Here is a 22,456-nt window from a genome sequence, read left to right as displayed (position 1 = left end):
GTGTTTCCCCACCACTGTAAAAACTTCTTCCTTGTATCTAGCCTTAACCTCTCTTTTAATTTCAACCATCACTCCTTATTCTGTCACAACAGGCCCTGTTAAAAAATCTATTCTGATCTTTCTTATAGGCTCCCTTTAAGTACAGAATGCTTGCTATAAGGTCTCCCCAGAACCTTCTCTTTTCCAGACTAAAAAATCCCAGCTCTCTCACCCTATCCTCATAGGAGAGGTGCTTCAGCCCTTGATTCAATTTTGTGGCCCTCATCAGGATACAATCCAGCACATTAATGTCCTTGTGCTGAGAGCTTCAGAGCTGGATGCAGTATTCCAGATGAGGTCCCACCTCCCTTGACCTGCTGGCTACACTTCTTTTGATGCAGAACACATTAGAATTAGTTCATTTGTTTCTTCCTTGCTTCACTGCAAATAGCTAGATACTAGTTTTCCTGGGGTACCAGTCAGAGACAAACCACAAGTGAATTCTTTTCTTCCTAGAAGAGTCTCATGGTTAGATTACTCGATTTCTCCTTGCTTTACGTGCTATTTTCTACTTCAGTATCTATAATACACTGAGCTTTGTTGTTCTGAGAAACATTTCCCTGAAGAGTGGCATGTACCACTGACAGTTTAGAGCTAAAATGCCTTGTTTGACCAATGCTGTGAATTCTTACTGGTAGTGCTGTGTCCTGGTGACAGCACTGCAAGGAAAGAGGAAAGGACCCACCTATGCAGGTGATTGTGTTGGGAATGAGATTTCGGATCAGCCTCTGTAGTCACCACACTATTTCCCTGACAATATCAGATCTCTCAAGAAGAACTTCCTCCCTAATGGATGTACTCTGATGTCCTCTTCCAGATTTTGCAGTCTCGTTGCCAAAGTTCTGGGTTTATATAGTTTAATTGATCTGGCTTCGAGAGAGCTGGTGCTGGGAAATAGATCTGATTATCTTCCTTGCAGCTTTTGATCTGTAAGAAGAAAATAGGGAGAACTTACATCAACAAGATACTCACTCATTCCTCTTTGCTATTATATTGCAGAGAGAGCACTGAATAAGTGGAAATAATTATATTGTTGTATCACCTGTTAGGCTTTGTCCAAGTGACTCCATCTGCTCTCTCTGTCATCTGCACACTGCCTGACTCTGTCAGTCCTTAAATGTGAAAGTCCTCAGGGGTGGTATGTTAGCAAATTCCATCTCAGGAAAGTGCTAGCACACTATGGGCAGCGCCAGAAATGTACAGCTACAGTGATAACTGTAGTTATTATTATAGCTACAGTATTTGCAAATGCATATAATTTGCATATTTCCATGTCTCTGTGAAACTGTCATGAAGCACCCTTTGAACAAGCAGTCAGACATGGTATCCTTACCTCTGAGTCACAAAGTCTCTTTTAATGTAATTCTTATTATCTTCACTTTCTTAAATACTCAGCAGTTAGCCATGATAACTTTACAAATCTCTTCCAACCAAAGCAGTTCTGTTTTCCATATACTCAGGTCTCAAGAGCTGGACTGGTTAGTTCTGTGTGGACCAGCTAAATAAAAGGTGGTGAAAAGGATGCTCTTCATAGTCCCTAGCTGGTATGATTTTAACTGCATTTTAAGGATGAGACTTTGACTTTGTCTCTTAGCACTAAACATTCAGACTTGTGATGGAGTTGTTCCCCTGGCAGCTGAGCCGCAGTAACCTCCCGCATCCTCCTCTTCATCCTATCTTGACCAAATGCAAAATGATGTGACACAGCTCTTGCCTGCAGTGGAGGAGCTGCAGTTCCCAGGCAAAAGAAAGAGATTGTGCACTAGCTGTATGCCTTTGTGTCCTTTCAGTGGAGACCTGCTCTGCACTGTCTCCGTGCTTCTGGCAGTTTTAGGTAGGAAAAGGAGGCTACGCTAGGTCATCCCGGCTGCCCTTAACAGCCCTTTGCGGCACAGTCCTGAGCCTCTGGGGCTGCCCACTGTGCCACTGTTGCTAACTTGTTTGTTTTTCTGTCACCAAGCACTTTCCACTGGGTCTCGTGCACCAGGATTCAGGCTTGTGGCTGGCTGTCACTGTGCCTCTAACCTGGGGTCCTGCTGCTAATGGCGAAGATGAGGACATTTTAGTATGTTGATACAGGGAAAAGGGACAGAATGGGAGACTAGCCATCATCCTTGACATTTTGAAAATGGCTTTCATGCCTGACCTCTTCCTCATTGCAGTCACTGAAGCAGCATACTGTCCTGTTAGCAGATCTCAACTTGCTAAAATTATTAGAATGTTAGTGGTCAAAACCCAGCCCTTGGGTTTGCATACTTTAAAGCTGAAGGCAAAAGCTCTGTTGCAGGAAACTTTCACAGTGGAAATCATCAGGTTAAATGCCATAAAAAGCTGTTCAGACATGGGGAGGCCTGGAGGTTGCAGGTTGCAAAAATCACACTGCAGTTGGTGTATGTTCAGCTGTCTGTAACCTAGGGACAAACAAAACCCTGTTGCACCTAACATTTGTTTCTAAGATCTGGGGATCTGAACTTTTCTCTGTTCCTGTTTTTGGTTGGTGTTTCTGACAGATAACACGCAGAATATCTACCGGGTCAGCCCAGATGGGTCTCTGAGAGTCACCTTTGCCAGTGGAATGGAAATCACGCTCAACACAGAGCCTCATATTCTAGCAGGGGTTGTCAGCCCCACTTTAGGAAAGTGCAATATCTCCCTTCCTGGAGAGCATAACTCAAATCTCATTGAATGGAGGCAAAGGAGGGAGCAGACCAAAGGCAATATCTCCACGTTTGAGAGAAGGCTAAGGGTAAGGCTTCCTCTTGTGCAAAGTGCAGTGCTCCCTTTGAAAACCATTGAACTAAAATCATGTTGAAATGTTCTACTTTGTAAGAAAAGCAATGGAAAGTTTGTATCAATGGTGGACTCCAGCCATGCATTTCAAAACCAAACTCCTCCGACAGTCACAGGGATGTTTGATCTCAGTTCGATTATGGTTGTGAGACTTGACCTCAAGACATAATTACTTTTTTTCTTCCTCTTCTTTTTCAACTAAGAGCTTAATTATGGCTTTGGAAGAAGCTGTGAGCAAAGGACGATGCATAGTTAGTCAGGCACAGCAGCAGAGAGAGTGCCACATTCTCCCTCTCTCAGATCTATCTTTCTTCTAGGGAACAGCACAGGTGCCAGCCTCCATCTGGGGCAGCAAGTGTTGCAGGGCACACCTTGGGTGTCCTGGCCGGTGTATTTCCCACAAGCCAGAGTGATGCAGAGCCTCCCTATGTATCCAGACACGCCATGCATTCTGCTGTCTACCACAAGCTCTCAAACCTCCTCACTCCCTCTGGCCGTATACACTATGGCTCTAATAAAGAATTACTTTAACATTGCATCCACGGTTTATTTTTATCTGAGGAAAATTCACAGATTACAATGACAGATGGTCAACATTCAGCATTTAATTATGTAATGCTAAGTCTCAAAGAGACTGCTACCTTGCAGAGCAGGTTTTTTACAAAATCAGTTCTGTTTATCACATGAATGCCCTTTAAAATGTCTGTACCACTAGTATGACTGGGAATTGTGGCCTTGCAAATATCACATTTTTAGCTACAACCTGTCTGGATAGGTATTTTCTCTGAAGGTACATCTGTTAGCTTTGAAAATACTGAGCTGATTATTAAAATCTCAGGATTGTATTTTAGTCATGAGATCCTATATATTTAAGTTTATCATCTGTTTCACTTTCAACTGCACTGATCAATCAGTAACACACTGATGATCTGGCCAGACCAACTACTGTCAGTGAGAAACATGTAATTGAAAGGACATGTTTCAGATTTGACAATCACAGTTAGTTTATTAGGATCTTGCAAGTGGGGGAAAGCTTTTGTGTTTCTTACCCATCTTCTGACTGTCTCCAGTCATAGTATGAGTCCTTATAGCCTTGTTTATGGAGACAGCTGAATTTAGAACAGTGGCAAACCTGTGTTAAGATGGCAGAATCCGAATTATGGCCCCCATGGTATACATTACTCATCAACTGATTTTGGTGTGATTTGGTGCTAAAATAATGGAATTTTTAAAGAATCTTTTGTAATAAAAGTCATAAACAGAAGAGGTATAGTCAATTATCTGTTCTGCTTACCTTGCCATGGCCAGGTTGTTCAGAACAGTTATAAATATGACGACTTCATCATGCACAGTTTTCCTGTTACACAGTTGGTATTTCCTGTTGTTGAAATTGATTGCAGGTTCTTTGTCCTCTTCTTTCTGGTGAGAAGATGGAAGTGTTTGATGTGCTACTGTTTCATATTCTCTACCCTTCTCAAAGTATCATAGCAGTTGACCATTGTTGTTAATTCTGTGTCTTTTTATACCTACCCAAGATAAAGAAGGCTTATGGATTGTCCCTGCCTACTCACAAGGACAAGTCAGCTGCCTGTATTACAATGTTTTCACCTCCTTTGGCTGTTCTGAGCACTAGGACCATCTGTCTGAGAGCTGTCAGGGCAAGGCTGGAGGGAACCTGCTGGGATAGCACATTAAAAGAGGATTTGATTGTGGAAAGGAGGAGAATCTATTCTGTGCATAGGATGCACTATGTACATGGTCATGACTATTGGGGCTGTTACTGCCAATAACATAGACGTTGGTGGGCAGGTGAAATATATGGGTCCTGTAGTTCAGCTTTAGCACTGAGAAGTTTGCATAGGCTGCTGATGAAGTGGGGAGTCAGTGGAGGTGGAAGGAGCCAGAAAAGCATAGCTGGCAAGGAAGACAAAGGAGAATTTACCCAGACACAGCTATCTCTCTTTTAAAGGAAATATGCAGGACAGCAGGAGGAAAAATACCATCATATACTGTGTTTGAAGCAGCATGCCAAATAATGAAAGGGATTTAGGACTTGCTGTTGACACTTGAATACTGCTGGGGAAAAAAATGTACCATCATTAGAAGCCCTTATGCTGGATGAGATTCTGGTGAGACCTCCTGAAAATTTCTAGTGAGTTACATTTTAAAAGGAAAGTTTTTAAACACTTAATATGCTATGACTGGCACAATAGGAATTGTGTTAGAAAGCTTGCAATGTAGGGCAGAAAGATCTATGCTGAACTTTGAAACTATATGTAATGAAAAGCTCTCGGGATTGGACTCGTTCTCGATGGAAATGAACAGACTTGCAGGAGCCCTCAGTTAAAGAAAGAAAACAGCACAATGGAAGAGTTTTCTGAGAGAGGAAAAAAAAAAGAAAGAAAGAAAAGGAGAAAAGGCATAGAAATGAGGTTTAAAGCTATTAGTTAGAGATCAGTCCTGATACTGCCATTGAAACAAACGGCTTTGGGTGCTCTGAGATATAAATTAGAAGGCAGGTAACTGAGGATGAGATAAAGGATGACCTAGTTGAAGAGAAAAAAGCTTTTTCTTTTCTGCTCGGTCCTAACGTTTCCAATTCTTAATCGCAATTAGCAACCATCTTGAAAGCATGTCACTCTATTACGGTTCCTGTTTTGGAAAGAGGCCACTGTTAGCACATTCTGAATAATGCTGTAAACATTGTGTTTCAAAAAGTGGGATTTTTGCATGGTGTGAATTCCCTGCTCTAGAAATAGCGCACAAGTGAGTAAGTTAACTGAGATGCTAGAAAAGACATCCAACTTTATCTCGGTATCTAAATCAATGTGGGAAACAGGAATTAATCACAGGTTTCCTTGAGGTACAGAACTGCCAGCCCTGGGGCTTCCAGAAAGTATATAAAACAGTCTGTGGGCATGTATGCATTTTATATTAATAATAAATCTACATACAATCAGGCACTTTAACATCAATCTCAATCTAGCAAGACTTCTTTTTTATCAATTGAACTGCTATTTTAATTGACTTCTAAAAATGAAGCAAAGGCTGTTGTTAAAACCAATGAGCATGATGCATAGTAATACCCTGATTGGAATGCAGCTCTGTTCCTTCCTGGCTTTCACATAACTTAGAGGAACTTGGCATTGGATATAGTCCAGGTTTTATAACTGAATACCTGCAAAATTGAAAGTGGAATGCTCGGCCGGTCTTACCTATTTTGCTGGGGTTTTTTTTGCCTTTTTTTTTTTTGTAACAACAAGAATGAAGCATAGACAGTACATGAATATGAGCCAGGGTATATCCCCTGCTTGCTTTTCAGTTATTTTACCACCAAGAGTGTTTGCTTTCAGAAGTGGCAAGAAGTTTGCAAAGAAATGTATAATAATAAACTTAATCCATCAGACTTTATATAAGCAAATATAGTTGAACTGAGCATCACATTTTACTTGGGCTCCTTAACTATCATTAGAGCATAAATTGTAATAGTTACAAGCAGTCTACAGGGCTATATGGGTATTTTACAGCTATTGTAAATGAACACTATTAAAGTGAGACATATGTGTATATAAAACCCCAGGAATGGTAGTTGAAGAAAGAACACCTGCTTCTTCTAGATTTTCAAATTATTTTGTATCTAAAAACAGAAAGGGGAAAGGAAAAAAATGTTCCTTCTAATCATTACCACCATATGATCCCAGCTTGAATTATTAAACAGGTATTCTTAACAATTTATTTTACGGCTATGCCTCCAGGTCTCAATGAGGAGCAAGCCCTGTGCCATGCACTGAGCTAACACCTGCACTGCCATCATCTCTGCTGTAAGGAATTTATTAATTGGAATAGTTTAATATAAGCGATTAGACAAAATTCAGTCGATTAATATGAGCATTGATCTGAAAAAGATAAGTCAATGAGCAATGTCTTGCGGCTCCCTAAATCATATCGCCGATTTAAATGGAGTTTAATGGCGATTGCCCAGAAACTGAATGATGTAAGAAGATAGATGATGAAAGTACTGGATAAATGTGTTTTATCTTCATGAACCTTGCTTAGCTTTGAACATGATTTACTGAGGAGCGGGCTGTCCCTCTGCATTTTCCTTTTGGACCATTAACAGATTGTGTCACAGTCTTTCCCCTTAGTCTATCAGACGCAGTGGAATTTAACAAATGTTGCGGGCCCCAAATGTGCTGAGAAATCTAAAACAAGGAACAAGGCAACAAGTGCTGGAATCCGGCACTGGTGCTGCTGGCGTTCATGAGCTCTGGGGTGGGATGGTTTTGTGACAACATATGAGGGTGCTGATGAGCAGGGTCTTCTGGAGCTCCAACCACAATTCATCCCTTTGCAGCATTGGTATGCAACCTAGTATGAGCTAGCCCAGAGCGGTAGCTGGCCTGTCACAATTAACAGAACTTAAGAAAGAGGATATGAGATAGGGTATGTTTGTTAATTAGTGAGCTTAACTACACATCTTTAGCTGGAGTCAAAAAGTCCATCCACAGAGAGATGAAAGTTGGGAAGAAAGAAGAAAGAGTTGGGAAAAGGTAAGGTAGGAGGTGAGGGTTTAGCACATGGAAACAGGAAGCATCTAGTCATGCTAAGTGTAAGTGGTTCTTGGGCCTCCTGTTTCCCATCTGAATATTTTTCTATTTTCTTGTCTTTGATAAGACCTAATTTCACCATCATACTGTTAAACCACTACGCATTTTGATTAGAGATAACAGAGAAATGTTTGCATTGTGTGTGATGAAGAGATACTGTTTTCTTACCTTAATGTATCTTTGTGTTTAGGCCCACAACAGAAACCTGCTCTCCATTGATTTTGATCATGTAACAAGAACAGGAAAGATTTATGATGACCATCGCAAATTCACTCTTCGGATTATGTATGATCAGACAGGACGCCCAATTTTATGGTCACCCATCAGCAAGTACAATGAGGTCAACATCACTTATTCACATTCTGGATTAGTCACCTATATCCAAAGAGGAACCTGGACCGAGAAAATGGAGTATGATCCAAGCGGGAACATAATTTCCAGAACATGGGCAGATGGTAAAATATGGAGTTACACATATTTAGAAAAGGTAAATAATTTAAAAAGTGGATTGTTGTCCTAAGGCAAAAGTATTTGTGTTGATTTAGTCACTATGTTGTGAACCACAATATAATGCTATCTCTTGTGAGAGTGTCAAAGACTTTTTAAATAGAAAATGCATACAGTTGCATGGCTAGATAAAAACGTCCCTGGACATGCTTAGACCTACATGTCATCAGTCCAAACCTGCCATCATTTAGTTCTGAAGATAGTTATTAGCACCACAGATATAATTGGTAGGTAGAAATTACTTCTTGGGTTCAGTCCAAGTTTAAGTGAACAAAGGAGACTCTCGCTGCTGAAAAACATGTTGCCGCTCAGTATAGCATAGTCAAAAACATAAAGTCACTGAAAAGGAACTGTTTCCTCCCACAAACACAGTTCTTTTAAGCCAAAATTGTGAGCCAGTGAGTACAAGCTTGCACCTACTCAGTTCTGCGCTATAAAAAAAGGGATTGATTCTGTGAAGAGAAAGATTGCTTCAGTATTTATGAGAGCTATTTGGGAGTGGGGGGGAATATTAATATGAGTTATTACTGTACTTTTATAGTGACTTTGTGTCTAAATTGCCTGAGCATTGTAATTTTCATTTATGTCTATAGGTAATAGCCACAAGAGGGGAATAGGTGTTGTACAGACTAAGGAGGAACAGCATCTCATTCATCTGTAGGAGCATCTTGTTTGGTATCACCTTGTCTCTCAAAACCAAAAAGCCTATATTTATTTTTAAAGCTTTCATAACTTAGTGTGAAATTGTATTCAGTGTCCTTTCAGACTTGTTTTTTTCTTTTTTAAACTAGCAACATCTCGGACTATCAAATGTACCCTAAGTGTGCAGAACATTTTCTTTGACCTTGTTAAAAACAGGGAAGGGCTAGGAGCGGGCAGGTGAGGTAAAACTGATAGGGGGTATTACACACAGGAAATCCAACCACTTTGAAGTTATTTATATATCTAAAAGTTCCAAATGTGTACTTTTAAGATAAACTTCGCTGTACTTATTTTGAATATATTTAAGCCTGATCCTCAAAAAATTTTAACCTAATCCAGAGGGGAAAAAAAAATATTTAGACTGGAGACTGCATAAAAATGTGATTCCTTCCTTGTCTGCATGCAGTCAGTACAGTTCTTCCATGTGTTAACAAGATTGGCAAACCCTAGAAGCTTCAGAAGTTTGGTTCAGATAAATTTGTCAAGGCTTCTTTTTGCCTGTATGCACTTCTGAAAATTGCAAGTAAACAGGAAGTACAGCTTTCAAATATTTGGGCAATGTTAACTTTTGGAGAAATCTTTTCTTTGGGTCTAATGAACCCCAGTTTTGGAAAGATGCATACTTCTCTTTCCAAGCCACTTTGTCTGTTCTTAGTTTATGACACGCTTATGAATAAAGTCACACAGCTTAAACCTTTTGTTCTGGAATTCTGCACAAGTGGCCAAATTCTGATCCTGTCGAAACAAATGGCAAAAGCTTACTGGTTCAGCTAGCAGGCTTGGGTTATGCTGTAACTTTGTAATTAATAGGATTGAAAGTCACACCGTGAAGATAATCTCCTAGCTCTTTAATGTACTTTCATTGCTGTTTATTCCTTGTGCCAAAAAAAGACGAATTCATGGTGAAAATTAGACATTGAAATATCATTTTGTGGTTCCATTAAAGTCAATAACTCATTGTGTTAATTATGTAATGATTACAAAGTGTTGTCTGGAACCTCATAAGACCAAATGATTCCTTTTAGCAAAAAATCAATTACATAGTTCGCTTCCAATTCATAGTGATTTAATTCCTCATTTTTTTTGCACTTGATGAGTTAATTGTACATCTTCAAAACTCTCCACTTCTTACATAATTAGCTCAAATAATTAGGTCTTAGAAAGCACTATGACAGTGGCACTGCAAATATTTTTTACTGATGAGATTCAGCTCCCCTTGTTTTGGTCACTTTCCTCAATTAGTTGATGGTGTCACAAAATCTCCTGAATACTCCAAAGCTCCCTCTTCCAAAATCCTGCCGTTTGCCACCAAAGTAGATGAGCAGCTGCGAGCGTGTGTTGGACAGAGCTGACATCTAGTGGTGATGCTCGGCATTTCTGTGTAGTCCCAGTAGAGGTCCATGCAGTTGCCACTGGCTGTTTGTCTCTGTATACCATGCAGCATCAATCTTGACATGGTTGACCAGGCTGTGGTTGCTTTTATAAAATGACAGCTTTTGGGATGTTTTATGAGCTACCCTCTGAAATCCTTTAAAACAATTAGAATCCAATTTGTGCAAACGGTTGGAAAATCTATTGTAATGTTATTACTATGAATTGGATATTATTATTTTTTTCTCTTTATCATATCATCTGACAGGCTAGAGAGGATAGTAAGGCTCCAACCTTTATAACTGTCTATCCTTTTACTATCCTGGACAAAAGTGGAAAAGCCACAAAGTGCTGTGAAAATAGCACACAGGGGCACTAAAGTTATATTAGAGATGTTTCTGATCTTGTTATTCATACTCTGTCAGTGGCAGACAGCTTAAAAACAAGCTCGGGAGCAGTATATAGAGAGAGGCGTCACATTGGTGCTGGGAGAGAGTTCAGCCGGTGGTTTACTGCAGACTGGGGACTCTTGACTGAAGGTGAAAACCAAATAAACACTGTGTGTGTTAGAAATGCTTGGCAGCCCAGCAATAAAGGGATCAGAAGAAGCTCGATGTAGAGGTCTGGCATCACCAGTTGGCAGAGGGTAGCTTTCAAGTGGCATATGCTGGTGATCTCTGGCTGGTGTACAGGTGGCAGATGTCTTTCACCAAGGGCAGGAAGAAATACATCCTGTGAGGGCAGGGGGGCAAGGCTGCAGAGAGGATGGCCAGGGCTTAGCCTGTCTTTTGTCTTTTGAATTAGCACTTGAGTTATTTGTCAGAGCAAAGTGGCTCAGGGCCAGTGTTACTTAACACATTGCAGGGCTGATCTCTGAGTGTTTCCTTTCCAGGAAACACTCAGCTTAGAGGGGGGGAAGAAGCCTTTCTTTTTTTTTTTTTTTTGGTGTTTTGGGGTTTTTTTTCCACTTGATTTCTTCCCCCAGTGCTCTCTGGGAAGGCAGTCACACTGTTCCTCACAAGGCTTTGCTTTGCATGATGTCTCGATGCGGAAGCCTGATAATTTTGCTTGTGTGCCTGGTGGGTCTGGGTTGTGTGAGCTAGGGACTGTGCACTGTGAGCATTGTGTCTGAGCTCAGTGTGGCAGGGATATGCAGTGCTCTGGTCCAGCCAAGTGGAGCTGGGGCAAGGTTACAAAATTCCCCCATACGTTGTCCTTCCATGTTTTCATTATGCTTGTTTCAATGGTGACTCTTCACCAGTCAGCTTGTGCTCTTGTGACTCTATGACTTTGCACATGACTGGTGAAACAGTTTGCAGAACCCAAACTTATATTGCATGGAAAAATATCTGTAATGCTTGCACATTCATCTGCCAATCAAACCAGCCAGCCCACAGTTAACCAGCACAGGACAAATATCAAATACTCATGTAGAAATTATATTCTTTGTAAACATTTCAAACCAGACATAGAAATATTCACACCAAAGACTGTTTTCATCCATCTATAAGCATGGAGATACTGTGACATCCTAAGCCATGTGCCTTTAATAGAAGACATGCAGAAAAGGCATAGGTGTGTGCTAGAGATATGCAGAGTGCCAATAAAAGCTGAACACCTTGTATACACCATCAAAAGTTTCTCCTTTTCACCTCCCCTAGAAACATCTGCTGTTGCAGATGCTCTGCCTGTGTGTGACGAAGTGTTTCCCTCTGTTTTCACTTCCTGGGAGGATTACCTAAATATTTCAAAACAACATAGTAAGTCAGCATGAGACTGAAATGCTACTGAGAGCCACATCTGCTTTCCAGTTTGGAGGTCCTTACTGCTAGACTTATTATTATTCTCCTTCTGTTTTGTACCACCTTGCCGGCCAGGTCTCCTGGAGCTGAAAGTTTCCCCTGGCATTGTACAGAAGGCAGTAAGAGCAAAGGACCAGAGCGGATGGTTGTTTCAGCAGTTCCTTAATCTTCAGACACTCACTAGGTGAATAATTGTTAGTTTGATCGGTCACTTACGCTGCTATTCCTGTCTGATTGCAGTCCGTGATGCTCCTGTTGCACAGCCAGCGCCGCTACATCTTTGAGTACGACCAGTCTGACTACCTGCTCTCGGTCACCATGCCCAGCATGGTGCGCCATGCCTTGCAGACCATGCTGTCTGTCGGCTACTACCGCAACATCTACACCCCTCCAGACAGCAGCGCGGCCTTCATCCAGGATGTCACCAGAGACGGACGGCTGCTGCAAACACTGTATCCTGGGACAGGACGCAGGGTCCTTTACAAGTACACCAAACAGTCCCGACTTTCTGAGATCCTTTATGATACTACCCAAGTCACATTCACCTATGAGGAATCTTCTGGAGTTATTAAAACAATACACTTAATGCATGATGGCTTCATCTGTACCATCAGATACAGGCAAACAGGTTTGTGGAATTGTGACTACTGTGCTGAAGTTTTTGGCCCTGATTCTGCACTCACCTAGCAAGAAATTCCATTATTTTTATGTCTAGAAGTTGTTCTATCTTATGTTTCTGTAGAAAAATACATGTGTTTATCTCTTCTGTCTGTGTCCTTAGGCACATATAGCTGTCCCATTTGAAGTACAGTTTTCCTTCTGTTGCTTGGTATGGAATAGCTCTTACAATGATTGTTTCATTCCACTGTGTGGATATTTGCTAAATACTGAATCAAGTTGGTTTATTGTTTGTATTTTCAAGTTTCCCTCCTTATTCCATAGGATAACATAAATTCAAAAGGACTATTTATATGAGGAAAGAAGCCACCATGTAAAATAAATTTAATTTAGAATTATCTTCTAAGTAAATAGAAATCATAATTATTAATAAAATAGCAGATATTAATAAACACAAATTAAATAGGTGTTAATAAAAAATACACATTTTGTAGAGCAAGCATTAATAAAGGTTTGTGAGGGAATAACATATTCGTAATGACATTTTCTGAGACAGTCAAGTAGCAATAAGGCTTAAGGGTATATTTGAGTTCACTTCACTTGTCTGTGCTAGACCTGTAGGTTAAGCAAGATATAATTCATTGTTTTTCTTGCTTTTCCTCTTTTCCCTCTCTGTTTTGGACAGGTCCGCTTATTGGTCGCCAGATTTTCAGGTTTAGTGAAGAAGGGCTCGTAAATGCCAGGTTTGACTACAGCTATAACAACTTCCGTGTCACGAGCATGCAGGCCATGATCAACGAGACGCCTCTCCCCATAGACCTGTACCGTTACGTCGATGTTTCTGGCAGGACTGAACAATTTGGAAAATTCAGTGTCATTAACTATGACCTAAACCAAGTTATAACCACCACTGTGATGAAACATACCAAAATCTTCAGTGCGAATGGTCAGGTGATTGAAGTGCAATACGAAATTCTCAAGTCCATCGCTTACTGGATGACCATCCAGTATGATAATATGGGTCGCATGGTGATCTGTGATATTCGCATAGGCGTAGATGCCAACATAACTAGATATTTTTATGAATATGATGCTGATGGGCAGCTTCAGACCGTGTCTGTGAATGACAAGACCCAGTGGCGCTACAGCTACGACCTTAACGGCAACATCAACTTGCTGAGCCATGGAAACAGTGCGCGCCTCACTCCTCTGAGATACGATCTGAGAGATCGCATTACCAGGCTTGGAGAAATTCAATATAAAATGGATGAAGATGGTTTTCTCAGGCAAAGAGGCAATGAGATCTTTGAGTACAACTCAAACGGTCTGCTGAGCAAAGCATACAACAAAGTATCTGGCTGGACTGTGCAATACTGTTACGATGGTCTTGGAAGACGAGTTGCAAGCAAATCAAGCCTAGGGCAACACTTACAGTTCTTCTATGCTGATCTCTCCAACCCAATAAGAGTTACTCACCTGTACAACCATACTAGCTCAGAAATAACATCCCTATATTATGATCTTCAAGGTCATCTGATTGCAATGGAATTAAGCAGTGGAGAAGAATATTATGTTGCTTGTGATAACACTGGAACACCTCTAGCTATATTTAGCAGTCGGGGCCAAGTCATAAAAGAAATTTTGTACACCCCATATGGCGAGATCTACCAGGACACTAATCCTGACTTTGAGGTTATCATTGGTTTTCATGGAGGTCTCTATGATTCTCTTACTAAATTAGTTCATCTGGGTCAGCGGGACTATGATGTCATTGCTGGTCGATGGACAACACCAAATCACCATATATGGAAACACCTGAATGCTGTCCCACAACCATTTAACCTCTACTCATTTGAAAATAATTACCCAGTTGGCAGAATCCAAGATGTTGCTAAATATACAACAGGTAAAAGTAACACATTTCCCATAAAAACACAACTTTAATCAAATTCTGGAATGGATTTGAGACTCAAGAAATCTTTTGCTTACATTCAAAATTACTGTTTGGCTCATATATTGAAGTTGTTTCCTTGCTAGATAACATCTTACTGAGCTTGATCTGTTTTCTCTAGCCTTTATGGTAACCAAGAAAATAATTAGTAGTTGTTTCTGCTGCTTTTCTAAGTGCTAAAATTAGGAGAAGAGCGGAGGCAGCTTCATTTGAATTTTTTCCATTATAAATTGTTAGAAGGTACACTATTGATTTGAATATAGCTATGCTTTGTAATCAAATGAACTGTTTGCTACAATAAATGCTGTAACCAGCACTGAAAACATAAATTGATGTGAAATAATTAATGCTGCAGAGCTGGAATTTCTGCAGACCGTTCTTGCTTTTTCTAGGATTTATCTGCCTTATTGCCAGCATGCTTTTCTTGTTTTGCAGACATTGGAAGTTGGCTAGAGCTGTTTGGTTTCCAGCTGCATAATGTGCTGCCTGGATTCCCGAAACCAGAGATAGAAGCTTTGGAGACAACATACGAACTTCTACAGCTTCAAACAAAAACCCAAGAGTGGGATCCTGGAAAGGTTAGTAAAACTGCTCTGTTCAGCTGCTCCTAATACTAAATTAAGGAATTTTATTAGAAAATATTGAAGGCCAAGGAAACAATATGTCTGTACCTTGGTGCCATGGTTTAGTAGTCATGAGGTCTTGGGTGACAGGTTGGACTTGATTATCTTTGAGGTTTTTTCCAACCTTATTGATTCTATCTTTCAACATAATCAGCAGGGAAAATAGTCTATTGATGCTAGGACTTTAATGTTGTCAGTTATGCACTGGCATCAGAGTGGAGGAGAGTTTGAAGGAGAAATTTTTAGCAGTACAGTGAAGAAACTTTGCAGCTTTTTACAGAGAAACTAGACAAATCGGAAGGGCAGGATAGGCAAAAGGGTAAGAAGTTGTGTGGAAGATGAAAAAAGTGCATAAAAATGTTTTGTGGAATAAAAAAAACTTGGACAACAGATTTTCATCTTTCTAGCAAAGAAGCCACAAGAGATGCAAAATCACTGAGGGTATAAATGGCTTTATGAATCTCTATGTCTGCATAATTATTGCAGGAAAACAGAAATGCTATATATCTCTGAGGGTGTCTGTTAAATTCCGTGGCTTATTTTCAATGAGGAAAAACCATGCAGCCATTGTCAGGGTTTACCAATCAAAGTATCTGCAATAGGACCAACTACTGATCTTCTGAGCAGGTGTTTGAGTTTCACATTTGACCATATGGACATCTGTCAATAAAGAAATATGGATTTGCAAAGACAAGAGAGAAAGAGGTCTTTTCTCCAGTGTAGCCAGGAAGAGGAAGTATAAAGTGATGTGAGTTCATGTTCACAGCGTTTAACACTTTTTTTTTTCTCCTATGCACAAATGACTACACAAAATGCAGAGGGTCAAAGCTGATTCTAGTTGTAGGAGCATGTCCATGTAAAATTGTCACTGAGATGTCAAAGAAGGTATTACAAAGACACAGAAGAAGTATAGTGACAGGTATAGTGTTAAAAAGACAAAACAGACAGTTGGAGTCTGGGTTTCTTTAGCCCCAGTGGGGAGCAAGATCTACAGATCTGAGGTATTTGCATGATTCCAGTTGTTCTGGTGTCTTGACACCTTCACAGCCTGCTTTCCTTACAGAAAGGGCTATAGAAAATATTACTGCTGTTTCACAAAAGATATAATTAGATGCAGAGAGACTTAGCATAGAATCATGAGAAAGAGGACAACTTTGAGCTGGCTTTCCCCATGGCCAAGAGTCAAAAGACCAGCTATTAACAATTCAAGGATGAAGGAAAAAGAAGAAGAATGATTATGAAAATAGCACTTGTGATAAACACACTTTACACTTGATTTCTAGAAATTAAAGAGTCCAGGAGACAGAAAGCAATACCGTGGGTGATTAAAAAGCCTGAGGGTATACCGGGCTCTGTAGATGGGAACAGTGTTTTCCACAAAAATTGAAGATCCATTCTAAACAATTAAGAGATCAGGAGGGTCTGTGAGACACTATAATGAACTGCAAGGTGCTTGTCTGCAAACTTCATTGGGATTTTCTTTTCCAGACTGTCCTTGGTATTCAGTGTGAGCTGCAAAAGCAACTCCGGAACTTTATATCCTTGGATCAACTTCCTATGACACCCAGGTATAGTGATGGCAAGTGCTATGAGGGAGTGAAGCAACCAAGATTTGCAGCTGTTCCTTCAGTATTTGGAAAAGGCATCAAGTTTGCCATAAAGGATGGTATAGTGACAGCTGACATTATAGGCGTGGCTAACGAGGACAGCCGGCGTATCGCTGCGATCCTCAACAACGCTCACTACCTGGAGAACCTGCACTTCACCATAGACGGTCGAGACACGCATTACTTCATCAAGCTGGGGTCTTTGGAAGAAGATTTGGCCTTAATCGGAAACACAGGAGGACGACGCATCTTGGAGAACGGCGTCAATGTGACGGTGTCGCAGATGACTTCCGTGATCAATGGGAGGACTAGACGCTTCGCTGACATCCAGCTCCAGCATGGCGCGCTCTGCTTCAACGTGCGCTATGGAACAACGGTGGAAGAGGAGAAGAACCACGTGTTAGAGATAGCCAGGCAGAGAGCCGTGGCTCAGGCCTGGACTAAGGAGCAGAGGCGGCTGCAGGAAGGGGAAGAAGGCATTAGGGCATGGACAGATGGAGAGAAACAGCAGCTTTTAAGCACTGGGCGAGTACAAGGCTACGATGGATATTTTGTTTTATCTGTGGAGCAGTATCTCGAACTTTCTGACAGTGCCAATAATATTCACTTTATGAGACAGAGTGAAATAGGCAGAAGGTAACAAAGAAAATCTCTGCCTTTGCGTCACCAAAGACTGCCTGTTTTTAAACGTCAAATGGTTTATTGTATTGGTTTTTCTAGATCCGAACTCTGTATATATAAATATAGCAGAAAAAAAACATATCCAACTGCCTTTAAATGTGACAGAAGATGGTATTTTAATATTGTTCGTTTAACTCTTTGAGAGATGACAGTGACAATTTTTAGTTCTTGTGTGGCAGTATTCAAAAATTTCAGAGGCAGAGTCCTGACAGCTGAGCAGCGCGACCTGCGTGCCAGGCACCCCGGGGTGACACCGCACGTCCCTGCGGCGTTGGGGAGAGCGCCGCTGCTCTGCCGCCTTCTAAGGAAACACAACTTTTTTGTTGTTGTTGATTTAATAATTCACCAATTGTTTAAAAGGCTACAGAGCCTGATTCTGCAACCCCTACTTACTGGGTAGTTTTTGTCCTGGTGAGATCTCCCATAAGTTCAAGGGATGGCATATAGAAACCAGACTGTGTATGGAAACCATAGCTGCTCACCAACCCCCCGCATGTCATTCCTCATAGCTATGGTCTAAGGGATTTTTTAACCTGGGAAACCTGACCTGTATTGGTTACAGTAAGTAAAAGCCTGCCAAATGGCCTTTAGCTTTACTCAACTGTAGCCACCTCTCAGTGATGAACACCACATTGCCTCTACTTTAGCGTGTGGGGGCCTCTCTCCCAAGGTTTCCCTCATTAATGGGTTATGCTGGAGTCCAGCAGCACACATAGAACTGCCCATCTTCCTAGCAGAAGGGTGCAGGCTCACAGCATGTTGCTGTGCTTCAACCAAACATCAGGGGTGGCCAGAGAAGGGCTTTGTGAGCACTGTTGTCAACAGAAGCCTACCCACTGTCAGTGTGTTACAAACTGGGCTTTAACTTGGTGCTTCTGGGACAATCCTGGTCACCCAGCTGGGAGGGCAGGATCAGACCTGGCTGTAGTCATTGGGCCAGGACTTGTCTTTTCATAGATCATTTGGAAATCGCAGTGTTGTTGGGCTCAGGCATTGCCTTTTTTTCATCTCAAATTAATAATCCTGTTGTATTATGCATCATTTTGAGTCTGAAGAAAATTAGTGGGTTGGGAGTTGATGAACCTAAGTGTGGATAGTAAATATGTTGATAACCATAGAACATTTTGGGGATGACTCTTCACTTTTCAGCTCGATATCTAGAGCACATAGAAAAGCATTATATTGCATGGACAGAAATTTTTATTTCCCAAGGTTCATGTGCTGCTGGCACAGTTATTTCATAGAAGAGTAGGTGATCCTTCTTTCAGCTTGTCATTTCAAAAGACCTGGTTACTGGGAGGTGGGGAGGGCACACAGGGTGGGGAGGGACAAGTAAGCAGATTTCCTTTCCTGATTTTCAGAGAGAGCTAGAAGTCTTGTTGTAGAGCCTGTGTATCCGTAACAGTGATGTTATTGCACATTTCTTTCAAAACAGACATAGTAAATATATTGAAAAAAATTCTGCTCACATTTACTGAAGCCAACAAAGTGTTTTCTTTGTCTTTCTCCCTTTCTTTCCAATTTCCTTTTTTTTTCCCTTGTTTTTGGGCAAGTGGAGCAGACTGTACCAAAGTTAGAGATGAGCCTGAACTGGCACCTGAGACCCAAACACCCAGAGTTTTGACTTCAAGTCTCAGCCTCACACCATTAGCATCAATTTCCAGACTCCTTCTGCTCCCCTGGGAGCCAGCGCAGCTTTGAGGGTGCAGGATCAGGCTGAGTGAGAGCCTGGCCCCTGAAACCACCCTCAACTCCCCAGCCAGAGGGGATTGTGGACCAAAATCTGCACGTGCACATTTCGATTGGGCTCATCATTAACTAACGTACAGAACTGGGAGCTGACAACAGGCAGGTTTGACAGCTCTGATTTCTGTAATTTTCCATACGATCACGGAGAATTTGAATACCTCCACACCAGCCTAAAAATGGACCTTCATACTCCTTGAGCCTCTAATACGCTTTTAATCAATGGAAGAATAATTATGAGTTGTATATAGAGAGTGCATTCATAAACGTGATGATGTATTTTATCACTGATCCAAGATGTCAATATTAGAGTCTATTTTACTTATATTTTAAGCAATTATACTTTTTGCAATTCACTAATGAGGATCATTTTCAAACCGCTTTAAAGATCCATTATAAACAAATATTTGAAGCTCTTAGAATTACCTTGAACTGTGCATTTCTAGTATGTAATACATATTTAGTTAGCTTGTGCCTTTAGTTTCCTAAAGTTATATTTGTATTATATGCAGGAAATGCACTTTGTATTACCTACAGCTGTGGTTTTTTAATACTGCCTTGATTACTGTTGTTCTCATATTATGCCAAAAGGTCAAAGAGTGAAATGTGTTACAAGTCTGTCTCTGAAAGTAGATTTGGCATTTTCCCAGTTCCTGGGTGCAATCCAAGGTACGTTTTTGAATAGTATTTCTTGTGAGATTATGGATGTATGAAGAATCACATCACATGGCGGTTACAAAAAGCAAAATGCCTTCATTGTAACGCTTTCGGAAATTTAGGAAACTAAATACAAGTGTTGTGTGGAGATGACAGTGCTAAAGAAACAAGTTTTTACTGGAAGAGCACCAGAGACTGGAGTCGTAGCTACACGTGGGCCAGCCAGCAGTGATTTGTGAGAACTAAGCAAAAAGTAGCTTTGTACCATCTTGTTCATGAGCAACCTCAGATGGAGGCAGGGAATATTTCGGTCTCCATTTTTATTTTTCCTAGTAGTTAGACCAATTTCTCAGTCTTGGGGGTTTTGTGTGGTTTGTTGGTTTTGGTTGGGTTTGGGGCTTTTGGGGGGGTTGTTTTTGTTTGGGGTTTTTTTTTGTAGTTTTCCTTTCTTTTTCTCTTTCCGTTTTTTGTTTTGCACTGTAGCCTAGAGACCCAAATGAGAAAAACAAAAAGCAGCATGAAAATTTTTACTGTTATTTAGATTGGATAATTTGAAGCTAGTATTCTGCACTGCAAACAAGGTTTTGAAAATGGGTACAATGAAATAAAATAAAATACCACTGTTGCACACTATCCTGTAGCAAAGTACCTACCATGAGAAATATGTGCTATATTTTTTATGAGAGCCAGTGTGTAGAAGTAATGTTTCCTTTGCTTTCATCTTTATTTAGCAGATCTAGAACATTTCAAAGGTATAAATATATATATATATATATATATAGGTAGAACATAGCCAAATAAATATATATGAACTGGTCAATGTGCATCTCGGTATACACATCCTAGCTATTTGGTTTGCGCTCTCTTAACATCCTCTCAGTTGCACACTAGCTAGGTAGATATGGCCACTCTCTTTGGCCATGAGTGCTCCTGAAGCTGCTGTGGTGCCCCAGCCCTGCACTCCCCTGCCCACCGAGCCCCAGCTCCGCCGTGGCCAGGGTCCAGGTTGCAGAGCAGCAGCTTTTCCAAGAGGAGCAGTGGCGATGGGTGCTGCTGGAAGCCAAGGTGCAGTTCCAAAGAGGAAAGCAGTTTAGGCAGAGAAGCTCCTGGTTTAACCTGAGCAAAAGACCGACCGATCCCCAGCAGGGTGTTGGCTTACTCGAGGGGATTTGCCATAGTACAGCTGGTCAGGCACAGCGACACTCAGATCAGGCACAGTGACACTCAGATCAGGCTGCCGTCAACAGCTGTAAGGGTTTTCCCTGTCAATGCTGACTGTTATTTAAACCTCTCCTTGATACAAAACATTACCAGGTTGAAAGCACCCTGACTGCCAGAGGAATTGCTTCTCGGCAGAAACTGGGACCAGTGGAGTCGGACTTACTGTGGATTTGTCCGGGCATTTGTCACCTGCCATTATTGTCTAAGGAAATGTGTTTGACAATTTCCAGTTTTTCCTTAGATCTTGTGGTGGACTTTAGCCTTTTTAATAAATGTTAGTATATCAGATCGTGTCCTTGACAGTATTTTACTTGTATGAACCATGATAAAACATTAAAATCTTCATACTCATCAGGCAGAAGTGTCTATAAGCGAGGAAGAGAAGCATAGCATACAATATGTGTCAAAGTAACGTTCCTTTTTAGCTTTCTCATCAACAGTACAAATGTTTACAATGTATGCCAAGATCTTCACTTTCTGCCTAACACCAGTTAGAGGTTCTGATCTTACAGAAATTGTGTTATAATGGCCTCAGCCTCGTTGCTAGGAAACAATAGATCCCAATTTTTTTATTCCTGCTCTAACTCCTGTGCTGAATAGTGACTGGATACTGTACAGGTTTATGTTATATGGCTGCAGTTAAATGGTCTGATGCATTTTGCTCTGGATTTCAGACCAGAAGCATGCATTTTCTACAAGAACATCCCAGCAACACGCTGTAAATATTGAAAGTTAATATATTATGTGTCGATATTTGAAAAAGAAAGTACTTTGACTATTTCATTTTTAAAAAATAAAGGTGCAAACTGATAGTGTGCCTCGGTGTCTTTGTTTATACCCTGGATGGGGGATGTTCTGGTCCTGTCAGTAAAAGATGCTTCCATACAGCTCAATAAGGGCTTCAGACAATATTGGTTGTCAAGAAGTTGGGGAGCAGAGGGTTGCTAGCAAGATTTCATTTTACTTCTGATTCGCCAAAGTTTCTGTATAGAAATCACAGCCAGTATCTGTGCACAGGTTATTACATTTCATCAGAACAAATGTGAGGGAGGGGAAGGAAAAAAAAAAAAATCTGCTAAATGCTTTCACACTGCCAAGAACTGAGTGGGTGAAGTCAGCAGTGGTGGTAGAAGATGAGCAAAGTTGAAGTATGTGCACAGATTGTAGAGCCTGCCTCAAATAGATGGTTATAAATGACTGTGTGTATCAAATGTGTGCACGTGAGGGAAAATGAAAAGCCCACCTCATGCAGCAGAGAGGAGACAAGAGACAGAGGGGCAGAGGACGTGTTAAAGGCTAATGGCAAGGTTAGATGATAAAAAACAGATTGGAACAACAGGGCTGGGCAGTATCCCAGCATGAGGGCTGAAGAGCTGAGTTGGATGGAGAAAAGAAGCAAGTCCAAAGGGGTACTCTGGTAGAAAAGGGAAGAAGACCAGCCTGGGAGACAGTATTGATTTAGTGCTGCCGGAGGTCTGTCACTGCTGTGGACAAGCACTAGGAGAGGGCTTAGCGGAGGCCAAACCAGAGCTGT

General features: G+C 41.0%; 1 protein-coding gene across 1 annotated transcript in view; it reads left to right on the top strand.

Moving 5' to 3' along the window:
* TENM1 (teneurin transmembrane protein 1) overlaps positions 1-21,719 on the top strand; it is a 329,411-nt gene extending 307,692 nt beyond the window's left edge. The window contains exons 27-32 of the mRNA XM_054169769.1: positions 2,550-2,785; positions 7,627-7,923; positions 12,059-12,446; positions 13,122-14,342; positions 14,823-14,965; positions 16,499-21,719. Of these exons, the coding sequence (XP_054025744.1) occupies positions 2,550-2,785; positions 7,627-7,923; positions 12,059-12,446; positions 13,122-14,342; positions 14,823-14,965; positions 16,499-17,257 (3,044 nt within the window). The 3' untranslated portion in view covers positions 17,258-21,719. The remainder of the gene's footprint in view (positions 1-2,549; positions 2,786-7,626; positions 7,924-12,058; positions 12,447-13,121; positions 14,343-14,822; positions 14,966-16,498) is intronic.
* Positions 21,720-22,456: the final 737 nt, after the last annotated feature.

This window comes from Dryobates pubescens, chromosome 18 (assembly GCF_014839835.1).
Source record: "Dryobates pubescens isolate bDryPub1 chromosome 18, bDryPub1.pri, whole genome shotgun sequence".
NCBI classification, from domain to species: Eukaryota; Metazoa; Chordata; class Aves; order Piciformes; family Picidae; genus Dryobates; species Dryobates pubescens.
The sequence above is the reverse complement of the archived record's forward strand: the minus strand, read 5'-3'. Positions and strand labels throughout refer to the sequence as shown.